This window comes from Colius striatus, chromosome 1, assembly GCF_028858725.1.
Source record: "Colius striatus isolate bColStr4 chromosome 1, bColStr4.1.hap1, whole genome shotgun sequence".
NCBI classification, from domain to species: Eukaryota; Metazoa; Chordata; class Aves; order Coliiformes; family Coliidae; genus Colius; species Colius striatus.
This window is the reverse complement of record NC_084759.1, coordinates 90,978,897-90,994,344: the sequence shown is the minus strand read 5'-3', so window position 1 is coordinate 90,994,344 and position 15,448 is coordinate 90,978,897. Positions and strand designations below refer to the sequence as shown.

The window sequence follows — 15,448 nt, the reverse complement described above, 5'->3', positions numbered from 1 at the left end:
AAAGATCTAAATTGGCCCCTTTGGTTGTAGTTTTGTAGAAATAAGATGGACAGAGAATAGAAAAATACATGGCAAGGGATGGATCCTGTATTTTGAAGTTAGTGACTGTGGTGCCTGACACCTCAGCTTTTCCTGTCTGGTTGCTGTTCTTCCCAGGTTTAAAGAACACTGAGCTGCGAGACCAGCCTCGGGATGAGGATGGCGTAAATAGTCTGAGCTCCTCCCTGAGAAATCAACTTCATGGAATGCGTTATTCTATATTTAAGCGATTCTGTTTGGTGAAGAACTTAGCACGTTTACTGGAAGCAATGTGAGAAATGCAGCTGGTAAATCCCTGAAGCTCTTATTTTTGCACATGAATAAGTACCTCAGGATGGCAGCTATTCACCAGATGAAGAGAACTGTGGGAAGATGTTAGCAGCGCACCTCAGCTGAGCCAAAGAGAAATACCAAGTGCCTTTTTAGTTTCTTTTGATAGGATGTTTTTCTTTAAAATGCTGAACTCTGTGTTTTCCAAAAAAACCAAGTCAAAACTAGAGCAGAAGGAAGTCGAAATCCTACAACAGTCTAGCGGTGAAACATCCCAGTGTCTGTGAGCAAAGTTTGTATCCCTCATACCGTCTTGCGCACGTTGAGGGCATCTCTTTGCAGGGGACAGCACCAGCTGGTTATTAAGGTGCACTGCTATTAGTATTTTGAAGCTGCTCAGACACTAATAACCTCACTGTATTATTAGTTTTTAACTGCAGTACTCCTCCTAATCCCAAAGACAACATCCAGCTTTTGGGTAGGGAATGAAATGGAATTTACTGTTGCGGTGCACTGCGGGTTAGCAGTTCTCACAGACTCTCTGGATGGATTTGAGTCCTCCCTCAGTTAGGGATTGTGCAAAAAAGAGTCCTAAGCAACAAACAGATTGTGAGTCAGAATTCCCAGTGTGGAGGCTCTAATAATTCTGAGGGCATTGTAAACTGGTTGTGCAAACGTCATTGCTGCTGTAGTTGTTGTGCTGCTCCAGCGGGCTGGGTTGAAATGAGAGAACGTTCCTCAGAGGTGGCAGAGAACTGTGGCACTACAGGATTGAAGAGACGAGCTGCTTTAGTGTTTGCTGCCACGGTGATCTCTGCTGGGTACTCCCCAGTTTCAGCACTGGCACGTGCACGTGCAAGTCATCGTCAGATCACGGCCTTAATAACCAGAAATCTCCTTTAAGTGGCTAATTTCAAGTGGCTCTGAATTTCAGATGTAGAGCCAAAGTATCGAAAAGGAAAAACAACTGAGGTGGTAGGTTGTAGGAGAACATTTCAGTAACTGGTGTTGCCCAAGAACAGATGAATGGTTTAATGTCTTCAAAACATATCATTTTGGTTTTGTACAGCTGTCTCCTCTGCAAAACAGATGTTTCTGTGGGTTTTTTTTAAAAGAAGTACAAAGTAAAAAGGAAATTTTTTTGTATGAGGTGTTTATACTTGGACTACAAAGGCTAGGTAATTTGAACTGTGTATCGTTCTTAACTGTATTTATTAAAGGTCTAGGCATCTGTCTTGTTCTGAACTATGGTCAAAGTTTTGTGAAACAATGCAGTAGCCTTTACACTTGATTAACAAACCAGAACTCTCTAAACTAGCCCAGCAAAACGTGGAGAAATGTCTCATGAGCTGCTGGCGGTGTGTTCCATGTGCTGGCACAACACTTAATTTCCAGGGCTGTTTTGTAATTGTTCAGTCTTCGGTGAGTTATTTCACCGGTTTGATTCAGCACATGCTTTATGCTTGACCTGAACATTATAAGAATGTGTTCATTTTTAACTGTTTTGTTGAACAGAGTTAACAGGGAAGACCTCAGTCCCACAAAGACTTAAGGGAAGGTACCAAAGTCCTTGCAAGTGAATGCTCGAGGTAGGCCCCAGCCCTGCAGTTACCTTCACGTAATCTGAGCAGACATGATGAAACCAGTGAGGATACTCAACATGTAAATTCATCAATCTGTGCTGTGTTTGGGCTTTAGGCTGTAGTTAAATGTGAAGGGATCCTGTAGCACACAGCACACTGCCCCTCGCTCGCCCAGGCTGGCCCTGGGGCACTGCTAGCCAGACCAAAGGACTGGTTGAGCCTCTGGTAGGGGGGGAAAAATAACATTGCAGCCCCAGAGCAGCTGTACTGGCACAGCTTCAGTAGCTGTTTGAGGAGGGAGGGGTTGAGGACTCCTTCAGCTGAAGATGCCAGTCCCTCTCCCCAAAAAATGGTATGTGCAGCGGTATACAATTTAAACTCTGGTGCACTCAAGATTTTGAGAGGCAGTTCCCTGTGGGCTGAAGTCTTTGGTTATAAAATGCTTTACAGATTATATTTAACTGTGTTTTGGATTTTACATATGTCACTTGTTGGGGCTGCTGCTGCTGTTAGTTTATTTATTTATTTATTTGAAGAGCTTTTGCACTGCAGGGGCTCAGGAATGGGGTGGTAACAATGCTGGAGATGCTGGACTGAGTCCTTTGCATCAATCATAAGCAGGACTTGTGCCAATATCTCCCTCCTTGCTAATACTCAGCATTTCAGTTCCTCCCAGCTCAAATTTGTTGGACAAAAAGATAAAGATTTGCTTTTTCTTCCATAACAACCTAAAGGCCCCCCCAAGTTGTGAATAAACTGTGTGTTTTGTTAGTATGGGATGTCCATATCCGTTAATCTGGAAATGAGCAAGACTGGGGAAATTGTGTGTGTAGAAATGTGAGTGACCAGTAGGTAGAGCCAAATTGAAACATGTCTTGAAGGATTTGTTGGGTTTTTTAAATGCTGATTATTGTGAATTTTGTCTATTTACCGTCCTGCGTTGAATAAAAATAGATTCTGCTTTAAAATGAGACATGTTGATACTACTTCTTTTTTCCATCTCCATGGAGAAATGCTCCATAGATTGGTTGGAAGGATAACATCCCCACTGGGACAGTGCTCCTCTGCCTTTTGAGGGTAATGAAAATGGTTCGTTAGGAGAACAAATTGGAACCTTTCTTTGGAAAACAGTGCCCTTCTAGACTTAAACGTGCAAATTGTTTTCATTTTGTGCAGTTGTGGGTTGTACAACATCAGTATTTTCAATGAGCAGCATCAGGTGGGTACATTTTGCCTCCTCATTTAAAGTCTAGTAGGAAAGGTGGACACTTACCTGAGTGAAGGCCCAAGACCAGCATAGTTTTAAGGTGACTTTTTGTTGTCTACTTTGTTTGCCCTTCAGTTTATATGGAATCAAAATGGTTCATCTTTAATCATCTTGAACATTTATTGTCTTGATTCTGTTGTGGTATTTTATGGGATTTTTGTGCCTCTACCAGAGATGCAATGTCCAAAATGACAGATGCACTGGGGAAAAACTGCTCGGAAAGGAAACCAAATTTCTGGCTAGAAAAAGGTGTTTGAGGGTCGTAGATGGAATTTCTCATCAAAATGGCCCCAAGTACCTCCCAGGAATAGGCAAATAATATCTGGAGCATCTGATAAAAGAAGAGAGAATCAAATCCAAGTTTCTGTTCTGCCTGTTTTGGAACAGGAGCCTCCAGCTGAGTACTTAAAACCTCATTGAATACCCTGGCTACTGCTGGACACACTGCAGTGGGGTTTTATAGGGTACAAACAAAATGAGTAGATAGCGGTGGCGGGGTGGTAGTGCTGTATTCACAGAACACTTTGATGCGTCTTTTGCCTCTTGAGTTCAACTGCTAACCCGCTCCATGCCCTGATACACCTCCTGCTGTCTGTTTTTGCCACTGAGGAAATTCCAGAAGGGATTCAGCCATCTGCTTCAGGAGACTGTTTGAAGTGTTTCTGGCATGATACCCTTAGAGTAGTGATGGCAATCCTCCGTGCGTGTTTGTGCCAACGCCACACTGCCTCAGGCTTTGGCTGACCCCGTCATGTTTACACTTGGGAATCTGGTTTTTCGTTGCTGTTGGTAGGTTTCTCCAGTGACTGATGTGTAGGGTTGTTTATATGAGGAAGTGCTGCTCAAAATTAGGTAGACGTAAGGCGATATAAATGAAATCAGAGCATGTTTAGAGCTGTTGGAGGCGACTGTTCTTCATATGGAATTAATTTGGGGAAGACTGTTTATAATGTCATCAAAGGCTGAGGCCCAGAATAGGTAATGGTGGGGTTCTGTGGTCTGGGTGAAGATTTATGGCCTGCATATTAGGTGGGAGGTTAGACAAGATTATTTCATGATTTGTCCCAGCCTCAGAGTTTGTCTGATACAATGTTCCCATTGCTGAACTACCTCAGTTTCACCTTCCAACAAATGTGGTTTGATTTTGTTTTCCTCTCTGCTGAGCTAACCACATGATGTTGAGGCCTCTTTCTCCCTGCCTCCCACCGCTCCCTTAGCAGCCTGTCACGGCCCCATGGAGGGGCTACAGACGCTTCTCTGGGAGGTTGGCATCTGCACGCTCTGGGACTTTGGTAACCTTGAACTACATTTTCTGCCACGCTGCGTTAACAATCTCACTGTCATCCTTAAAGCTGGGAGGGATGGAGTGGATTTAACTGCTGGTGTGCTTTCAGCCTCAGGTCCGGTGACCTTCATGTGTCACACTGCCTCAGAGTTTATTAAACTCCGATGATTTAAGATTATGGATATTTCCCTTTTTTTATTTCCCTTCTTTTTGTTAGTTTCCAGGGTGGAAGAAGGAGAGAATTAGTTAACACCACCAGCTGATGCTTGGGATTTATTTTTACCTTTTCCCCTGTATTTCTCTCTTGTTGTAGTATACCAGTTACCCTTCTGATGCAGGGGAATTTTTACAGCTCTGAGAATTGTGACTACAAGAGCCAGACTTTCTCTAGGCATATTTTGGGGAACCTACATCAGGAGATTAGCTGTCAGAAAAGTGTTGAAAGTCTCTTTTGATGCTGTACTTACCTAGAGGATTCTAAGGATGTTTTCATCACCTCATGATGATGCTGAGGGTAGGGTCTCTCTCCCTTGTTCTCCTACAAAAACAACTAACAAATACTTATCAACAATGGTCCCTTTGGTCCAGTTGTTTATTCCAGGCAGAGGAGGACTTCACAGTGTCCTGCCACGTAAGTAGAAACACTGAAACACTGTTAAAAGGCTGATGCACCAGGTAAGGTGTCTCACTTGAGGTGGAACTACAAAAACGTTTGCTTCCTGATGGTGGATGACAGTCTTCATGCCAAACTTTTCCAGCCTTTCAGAAATGGACGACATTGAATGATTTACGTTGTGACTTCACGTGTAAGGGGCCGACTTTCAGCCTGAGAGTTAATATGTGTGTTCCATGCAGTACAGTGAAGATACATATGCACACATCCACGGAATAGCTTTGCTCGTGGCTGTTAAATAACTGTGCAGATGAAAAGAAATATAAGTGAGTCTGCCTTTTTGCTTGTTTTCTTCCTCCCTCTTCTCCCTGAGAAGTTATATCTGCATGTCAGTGAGGTTTTTAAAACAAGAAAACAAAGGCGAAAGGAAGGAAAGTACCCATTAGCAGTGAGTCAGCAGAAGGCTGCAGCCAAGAGCTTGAACAAATCTCATCTGAAAAAGAGCAAGGGTCTTTTTGTACAAAAAATCAGCTACAGGTAAAGGAAGGAAGTGCAAAGACAGGAAGGTGGTTCAGTTCTGGGAGTGAACAGAAAGAGAACGACATCCAAATGATTACGCATAATTAAACTGCAGGAACATGAATGTGGGACAGGGTAATGGTAAAAATGCAAAATACCAAGTCGACTGGGACACTGCAAAGGGAGGTGAACAATCTGGTGTTGGGATTCATAAAGGGGGAGGGGAAGAAGCCACCTCAGCCCAAAGGTGCTGCATGCTGAGCAGCGTTTGCAGGCTGGAGGAGCCAGCGGGAAGCTGCTCTGTCTGTCTTGGGCTGCCTCGGGAGAAGCTGGGAGCCTCGAGGGATATCTAGCTGGATGTGGAGCTGGTCAGCTGCTGGATGATTCTTTCTGTGTTATTTAGGTGTGCGTAACCTGCAAGACAAGTAGAGGCTTTGGCCTGAACAGCCTTCTGATTTTCCAACTGGTTGAGAGTTCACAGGAAGTTTGGTGTTTTTGTGCTCACATCTGTGATTTCTTTTTTCTCTCCAGGAACTAATTACTTCCTGTGCTTTTTAGAAAGGCCTGTGACAGTTGGTCTTATCTCAGAACTGCAGCAACCAAGTGTTTCTGCAGGTCTCTGTGGAGCTATTGTGGGACTTGCATGCAGTAGCTAGCCTTCGGTTGATTTTTCACTTTTTGGCATCAGCACTTTGCTTGTGTGATGGCAGGTTGGACACAGGGTTGGATGAGAAGCTAGTGGGAAATCTGAGGGGGGGATGAAATTTTGAACATCCTTTCCAGGCAAGGTTGCAGGCCTGTCCCTGTGGAACCCAGTTTGAATTATCTCCATCATCTTCAGGTTACTGCAGTTACTTGAATTTGGGACTAGAGGTAGTGCTTCAAAAACAAACATCTTGGAACCTGAAATACTCCCATTGTACTAATTGATTTTTCTCTTCTAATCACCCGTACAGTGTGTTTTTTGAAAAATGTAACAGAAAAGTGTAATCAGAAACTTCATTTTCATTTTTCCTCAGCCCTAGATGTCACTTGCACTCATAAACCTGGCCCTGAGCTTGTAAGGTTTCTCCCAGTATTGCAGGATGTGTGTGTTTGTTAGAAAATTGGCTTTGTGTGGCCTGTCATCTATGGCTGAGTTGGTTTTGTTTGTTTGTTTCTTTGTTCCACGTGAAGACTCACAGAAGGCAATACCTTGGTGAGGTGGTATTGGATAGATGAGCTGCAGCAGAGCAGGGTGAGGTAAGTTGTTTAACCTTTCCCAACTGAGAGTACTCTTGCACTTGTAGTCAGGCTGCAGCAAAAAGTGAAATCTCTTCCAGCCTTAACTCCTAGGAACTGATCCCCCTTTTTGCTTGTGTGGCTCAGGAGAGAGCATTTGGAAAATCCAAAAACTTTATGTCCTTTCCATCTTGGGCATTGCAGGGTTTGGGGTTGGTTGGTTGTTTTTCTTTTTTTCTCATTTATCTGATACTCAGATCCTTACCAGGTGGCCTGAATTTCTTCAGTCATTCAGAAAGCTGCAGCAGCTCCTCCCATTGAGGTCAGAACTCAAAGCAGCAGCCTGAGTTCATATGCTAAATCAAGAGGGATACAGATGTGTGTGTGTATGTGTACATACATATATATATATAAATATACACATGCACACTGTAAGTTGCAGTACAAATTGGGAACAAACTGAAAGGGCTGGATTCTCACCTCCTCTTTGTGACACGAAGTGTAGTCAGTATAGGCAGCCCATCATAGCTGAGGAATGTGCAGGCAAAACTTATGGAAGGAGCAGGTTTCTTCTGAATCTTCTGCCAAACACGGCTGTGTTGTTTGTGCTGCAGAGGATGGAGTATTGTATTTTAGTCTGAGTCATCCAATTTTGCTGCAGGCCACGTGAGACCTCAGCTTAATAAGTACAACTGGTTCTGAATCTATTCTTAAATTGCACTGATCTGGTAGGAAACAGCTGAACGTTGTGTCGCTCTGTGGCAGAATCTGCAGGTTTGGGTTTATTCTGAGAGGTGTAACTGTGGGATTCGATTGAGCCATCTTGGTTAGATGTCTTTATAAAGCTGCCACCTCCTTTTTCCTTTGGCTGCAGATTCCCAGTTACATGGAAGGAAGGAAGCACATCGATGAGAGAACAGAAGAGGTCACAAAACACAAAAGCACATTCTCCAAATAGAAGAAAGAGCTGAAATGGCATACAGGGTCACCTGTGCCGAGGTGACCATCACCTCACCGAAACGTGTGTGTGTTCAGCTCGGTGCCAGCTCTTCACTTTCCTCTCAGCTGGGTTAGGGGGTTGGAAACAAGAAAGTTGGCTCGCTTGCTTGGCACTGAAGGGAATCCACTACCACAGCTGGCATGCGTGTCTGCTTGCAAAATGGAGTGGTTGCTGAAAGTGGAGAGAAGTGGTGAGAAACCTTCTGGTTTCCTTGCTCTGATTTTGACAGTGGCAGTTCTCAAAATAGGAGTTGCCAGCCCAGAAAGGCAGAACCGGGCTGGCTGACAAATCCAGGGCGCAGGCAGAGAGAATGTGCGTTTTTAGGACTGATACCTCTATTAGAGCTACACAAGGCAGACGTAACTTCCCGTGCACTTTACTTCCAGGCTCATCACATCACAAGACTCACCCCAGATTTCAGAAGACCACTTTTTAGGAGGATGAAATCGCTCTCCAGCAAGGCACCTAGATAGGGTGATCCCCTGAACATCTGAAGTAAGAACTAACACATCTAATTCTCATAACAATTGTCACTGTCATTTGGAAGGAGATCTCTTGGTAGAAAGGTTATAGATGATGCAAGTAGCAGGGAAAACAAAGCTCTTATATTTGCCTACTGGAAAGCCTCTAATAAAATAATGCATCTGCCAAAGCAGCATATAAATGTCATTTCTGTGTGTCATCAGAAAGGAAATGTTATTCCTGAGTGCAAGCTGGTTCTTATACACAGTTTTCAGCCTTCCAAGAACTATAAATGCAGCCCAAATGGATGATTTGGAGCTCTGGTGCATCCACCTTATACATTCCTGTAAACATCAGGAACTGCCTTCTGTGTTTTTGCTGTCTCTACTCTTCAAGTACAGTTGAAATTGTCCATGTAAATGGGTGCTGCTGCGAACAACAGCGACAAAAACAAACAGCCCCATGCTAAACTCCCTTGCTTGTCATGTCTTTTAGGTCAAAAGATGGATCTAGTAAGCACTCAGGTGCTATGTGTCTTTCTGGCAAGTTTAGTATTCTGTAGCATGAGTCTGTTTTCAAGCAAGTTTGTCCCAGAAGTACATCAAACGTTTCACAGTGTGTGCAGTCTTTGCTGAGCTCTGCCAGTACAGGTATCTGGGCTGTCTGCAACAGCCTGTGCTCCTGGCAGGGGGATATGCTGGATTGTGGAGGCTGGGCCAGGATGCCGCGGGCAGGATGCTTTCACAAAGTGATGGATTTTGTGTCTTGGGAGGACTAGACCAAGCTAAAACTCCCTCACCTTCAGAATATGAAGCAGAGGCAGTTGTTGAAGCTGGCAGGTTCTCCAGTGGTCATGTCAGAAGAAACACCAAGCGCCCAGAGAACAGCAGTGGCAGCCCTGGAGAGAAATGGAACTCCAAAGGCATGGGAAGAGCATGTAGCTCCTTTCAGGTGACTGATGATAGCCACCACACGTCATGGGGGTTTTGTGCGTGTTTAGGAGGGGAAGGGGATGTGTTCATAATGCACACCATACCTTCAAGGTTATTTACAGAGGCTCGTGCAGTCATGCCTGTGCACACAGACACACACAGGGACCAGGCACTCCTTGGAACGGCAGCTCTTCAGCAACAGACACAGCTCTTCAAGTAAAACCCCAGTTTCAGTCACTCGCTCTGGGAACGTGGGGTGATGGGGTTCGAGGAGGAAAGAGGGACGTGTAGAGGGAAGAGACCAAAAAGCACCGTTTCATTAAGAGAAACAAAGTGATGTGTTGCCTTTGGCCGTCTCCCTAGCGAGTGCAAGGGTCAAGCACTCATCTGCCCCACAGCAAGCAGAGCTCAGCATCTCTGCAGTAACCCTGTTTTGCCGGTGAGTGATTCTGGTTCTGTGACTTTGCTGCTGCTCAGAGGCACCGTTTCTAGGGCAGAGACATGGTGTGGAGCTGATTGCACTACTGGCAGGAGAACTGGATGGCAAACGACAGGAACACTGCACCCTTCAGATGAAATGGGACAGGAGAAGAGCGGGGAGCCCCCCAGCCGTCGTGGGTGAAGACACATGGGCAGATAGTAGGGAGCAGAACACTGATCAGAGGAGATGATGATGGAAAAGCAGCAAGAGAAACAAACAAGCAAAGGTAAAGATGCAGGGAAAAGATGGGAGAGAAGAGCTGGGCACAATGTTGTGTGCTTTTTGGCAGAGGGCTGCTGGGCTTTTACTTTATTTATGTGTGTTTATTTCTGTATGTTCTTGGTCTTCTCAGTTTCTTGTCCAAAAACTTGTTTGCTGCCTACAGGAAGTTTTTAGACAATGGCTAAGAGCCAACAGTGCATTTTTTCATCACACACTTGGCCAGATAGAGAGATTCAAGGAGGAGAAAACCTTCACATCCAGCATCCAGGTTGCAGATGAAAGTGGGAGGATAAGGATTTAAGTTAAAAAAAAAAAAAACATGTGAATCCAGTGAAATCTATTCAAAGAAGCAAAAAGAAAGAAGAATGGACAAAGAGGAGGATGAAGGACTAGGAAGGAGACATGGCTTCAGCTGTGTTGCAGTATGACAGGAGGAGGAAAGCCCTGTAGAAAAAGCTTCCCAGTAAAAGCCAGCAGCTGTCACCCTGAGAGCCCTCAGTGATGGTCCCTGAGCTCCTGTCCTCAATTTTGAGGCTAGCCAAAGACACTGTAGAGATGATGGGTCCTTCCCTGAGCTAGGAAGGGAAGCACTGTCTTGAGCTTTGAGCTTATTTTCTTTACCTCTTGAAATATCTCAGACTTGAATATTCACATCTTAAAAACAATGTTACTGGACTCAGGGTTTGCCTTGGGCCCCCTCTAAGAAAGGGAGAGTGCAGGAGGAGAGGGGTGGTACAGGCTGAGACCTGGCACTGTGAGAATTCTGTGGTGAGCATTTGGGCTGTGCAATACAAAATTCAATGGAGGATGGAGGAAGGATATTGAAAGATACTAAAAAAAATGAGAATAATGATAATAAATCATTTTTTGTGTGAGGCACTCCCTGCCCCCCATAAGCTACTTCCATCTCATTCTCTGCAATGCCTCAGTGCTGCCATTTTTCTGACCAACCATTAATTTACAATATTTACTGCTTCCCTTGGGTAGCAGAGTCTCATTATTGCACGAAAATCTCAGTTCAGTTGTGTTCCTTGGCTAAAGTTTCTAACTTTCAAAGTTACAGAGGAAAACTCATGTACATGACCTGGATCAATAGTCAGGCTACGAAGACAGGAGACAAGTAAAAAGAAGCAGCAAAAATGTGTTACTTGAAAGTAGCCACTAATGATTTCTCATCCAATCTTTTGAGTGTCTTTGGTCCGTGACCTTCAGAACTGGTGACAATGCCAATAGAGAGGCTTGTGAAGGGTGATCATCTCAGTAATGCTCCTGGGGAAAAGCGGCACTGAGGTCCAATGTAATTTTGGAAACTGCAAAAATAGTTAAAAGTTTCCCCACTTCATGCAGCCTCCAGTATTCTGGTAGAGCAGATCAGGCACCTTCAGTGCTATCTGAAGCCTTTGTCATCCTTTTCACACAGCATCTATAGCTCTTTTCTGTCTTTCTGTCCTAAAGAATGAGAGTCTCTAATCTTTTTTATGGAGAAAATGTACTTCTGCTTATTAATGGAACCAGGATGTGTCGCACTCTGCTGCTACCTGAAAGGAGGTTGTTGTGAGGTGAGGGTCAGACTCTTCTCCCAGGTAACAAGCAATAGGACAACAGGAAACGGCCTCATGTTGCAGCAGGAGGGGGTTAGTTGGGATCTTAGGAAAAAAATTCTTCACAGAAAGGGTTATCAAGCATTGGAACAGGCTGCCCAGGGAGTTGGTGGAGTCACCATCCCTGGAGTTATTAAAAAGATGCCTAGATATGGTTTAGTGGCAGGCTTGGCAGTGTGACATTAGTGGTTGGACTTGATCTTAAAGCACTTCTCCAACCTAAATGATTCTATGATTCTATCTGTGTCAACAGAACAAGTATAAGAAAACAGGCACGTTACGGAAAAATGTTACATATTTGAGATACTATCTAGCTATCTAAGGAGGTCTCTGTTTTAAAATCATGCTAAAATAGAAAGACTCATTTTTATGTACTGTGAAGAACTATGCAACGTCCCTTTATGCTGACCCCCCCCAGGAATTCACATGGCTAGCTCTGACTTTTATGGGGTGCAGGTGTGATGCAACTGACACACAATCTCCCACCCAGGGTCCAAACTTTGCCAACACATCTAACTTACTGGAAAGCGAGCCTGAGTAGTGAAACGTTTTGTAGCCATTCCTGCTGACGTGACGGTGGATCAGCATCGTAAGAAAGGAGTGAGCAGCAGTGTGGAGATTGAGGAAGCACCCAGGGGACTAGTCAGGGGTGAAGCAATGAGTGTCTCCTGCTCTGGTCTTTAGCCCAGACACAAAAGTGTGCAGATGCCCCTGTCCCCCAGGCCCTGCATCTCGTGAACATGTGGAACACGTTACTGCGTGTTGGCACCGGCGTTAGCAACCCTTCATTAGTCTTTGGGTTTCCAAGACTGTAGGGTGTCTGAGGTCTGCTTGTCAGAAAGATGGAAATAGCTGATTTACAATGAGTCACTCAGCAGCTCTGAGCCGCTCAGATGGCAGTCTCCCAAAACAGGCATCTGAAGTAACTTCGCTTTCCTGCACCACATAAAATGCCAGGCAGTTTGCTTCAAGTCGAGCCATACACTGCTTCCCTCCCATTTGGGAGCACGGGTTGTGGCCCGCACTCAGGCTTTCCTGCCAAGAGCACGAGCCAACCTTGTCCAGCAAAGGGAATTGACTTTTCCACTTCTTGGCTGTCACTCCTCTGAATGATCTAGCTGGTGACTCCAGACACACTTCATTTCATTTCTTTTTTTCTCATCGGGACTTGAAAGTTCCAGTTGGGTCTGTTAATTTCTTCCATGACCTTATGAAAAGGCAGATTTTATAGCTAGGCTTTCCCAGAAGCTCTATACCAGGCATCCATCTGACTTGGTGTGTCATTAGCAGCTAGTTAGGGTCTGTGTGTGTGTGTGTGTTATGCATGGATTGTGTGCACATGCATGCATAGGCACACAGCAGTGCCTAGGGCAAGATTGCAAGGCACTTGGGTGCTCTTGGCTCCATGTTTATGTTGTAAATGAAGGCCTGGGAACAGATAGCTGGATGGTGGAGATGGAAGGGGAATGGAAAAGAGGAGGAATTTCTTTACTGACAGGGTTGTCAGGCCTTGGAACAGCTGCCCAGGTAGCTGGTGGAGTCACCGTCCCTGGAGGTGTTTAAGAGACTGGTGAATGTTGCACTTAGGGAAATGGTCTAGAGGTTGATAGGGCTGGGATAAAGGCTGGACTCGATCTGAAAGGTCTCTTCCAGCTGAAACAATTCTATGATTCTATGAAAAATGAAGGGAAGAGATGTAAAATGTAAAGCAGAGAGGGAAGGGAGCCTGAAAGTCAGGCAGAGAGGTTTCAGGATTGGTGCAATGGAAGATGGTGCAGCCAAGCCTTCCTGCAGGCAGCTGGCAGCGCTCAGCACAGCGATGCCCCAAGGCCTGCTCCTGGCAGGGAGGAGGAGTTGCCTAGGAATGTTGTGCAAAGCACTGTTGGCAAAAGGAGGACGTTATTAGGGTTGCGTTGCTTATGCCAAGGACCTGATGTTGGCACTGCAATGAAAAGAAATGCTTATAAAGGGTGAGCTTCCTCCACTCCCAGAAGGGAGCAGGGAAAGGTAATGGGGTTTGCATCGCTGGGTGACCTTCAGGATATCAACCTGGGGAGCTGTCAGGTATTACAAGGGCTTTAGAAAACAGGTTCCAAAAAAAAAATGCTAATGTAGGGCTGAAATAAAATCAGGTTATTCCCCCCTCAGTCAGGAAATGCCAGATGCTGTAATGGACACGTTCTTTCATAAAGTGGAAGGATCACTCACAGCTTGAGACTGCTGTTCTTCAACCCCCAAGCCAGTACTGCACACATGGACAGGTATTTCTGAGTTAACAGTGTTGGCTGTTTTCACTTTCCCGAGATCTGAGCCTATTAACTGGTGTATGTGAGTGCTGACACACAAACAGGAACCGCTACTACCAGAATTTTAACGCATGCAAACAGAAAAAAGGCAGCATTATCACCAAGGTGGCCAGCATTGTTGGATTAAAGACTAAGGCTGACTCCTGAATGAGTAACACTATGTCTCCAGCCCATGGAGCTCTATATCTGCACCCTGGTGCCCCAGACCAGCCACATCAGGAGATGCCACAGCTCCCTTCCAGCCCACGTTCCTGTGGGTTTTCCATGGAAACCAGTATGGAGGTGATGATATCAGCACCATGGGGGTTGGGGCTGGGGCTGAGAGTAGCAGTGGGCACAGAACTGGGGCCGGAGCCAAGGGCGAGGATGGGGAGCTGTGCTGCTGCACAGACAAGGGCCAAACACAGGCTTTCAGGGCCCATATAGACAAATCATCTAAGGGCCTGGGTACTACTAATCAGTCAGTCTGTAATTAGCATTAAACGTGATCATTTCCAGGACCAATCCGTTAGAAACCTGGCAGTGTATGAAAGAAATGTGCAAAGAAGCGAGCTGTAATTTCCATATGCAGCAAGCCATGCGTTTTCCATCGGCTTATGGAAAAGATTGAGAGCTGGGCTGAACAGGTCAGTCACGCTCTGCAGCAGCAGCGATGGAGGAGCTTACCTGGGCACAGCCGGTGGCTTAGCTGCTAAAAGTGCAGCCACCATGGAGAGTTAATTCCTCTGTAGACTCAACCCCTGAATCAAGCGTTTGCGGAGGAGAAAAGTCTAGAAGCGAGAGTGGTGAAACACCGAAGGTGCTGAAAGGAGGTAGAGAAGACTGAGCAAAGCAGGGAGGGGAAGAGGAGCTGGGGGACCCAAGGGGGGAAACCTTCCCAGCTCCAGGGGCAATTGGGTGTTTGGGTAGGTTTGAAGGAAATGGTATGGAGAGGTAAAGCAGTAAGACGAGGCCCTGTGGGAACGTGGAGACAGACACACACATGCAAGGAACCTACAGCTGAAGGAGGGGACCTGCAAGAGAAGGAATTAGTGGGCAGAGGAGGCAGCTGAGAGGCTTAGATATGGAGTAGGTAAAGGAAAAAGTTCATTTTTTTTCAATTCCTATTCTCTACCTTTTCTTCTAGGCAAACTTTGTTCAAAATAGGTCACTGTCTGTATATACTTCTCTGCAGCTATGCTCCAGCTACATATGACCTTCTCAGGCCAGGCTGCACCTTCTGAGTCCTAATGGCCCAGGAAGCGTTTCCAAACACAACCTTAGACCCTTAACCAGCCCTCCCCATGGGCACCAAGGTATTTTCTGAGCTTTGCAAAAAACTCAGAGTTTTCCTTTCCCAGCCTCAACCACACACCTTGCTCTTCAGGTAGGATGAGTTGCCTGGTGTTGAGTCCAGCCCCATGCAGGGCAGGGGCAGGCAGGGCACTGAGAGCTCTTGCTCCACCATAGAGAGCAAGGAGAGCCAAACTGTGGCAGAGAGTGAGGAAACAGGATTCAGTGATGACTCATGGAAGTGCATTTCTCTGAGGAAAAGTGAAAGGGAGATCTTTCACTGAAAGGTTTACCTTATCTGGCTTTTTTGTCCCCCCATCTAACTCCCTTTGAAGATTACTGCCCTGCATTCCCCCATCTTGCAAAGGGCACTTC

General features: G+C 45.5%; 1 protein-coding gene across 3 annotated transcripts in view; it reads left to right on the top strand.

The window, feature by feature from the left end:
• Window positions 1-2,826, top strand: part of SLC37A1 (solute carrier family 37 member 1) — a 40,576-nt gene extending 37,750 nt beyond the window's left edge. For all 3 annotated transcript variants that reach the window (XM_062000762.1, XM_062000772.1, XM_062000753.1), the window contains one exon: window positions 157-2,826. In XM_062000762.1, coding sequence (XP_061856746.1) covers window positions 157-172 — 16 coding nt within the window. In that variant the 3' untranslated portion in view covers window positions 173-2,826. The remainder of the gene's footprint in view (window positions 1-156) is intronic.
• The last annotated feature ends 12,622 nt before the right edge of the window (window positions 2,827-15,448 follow it).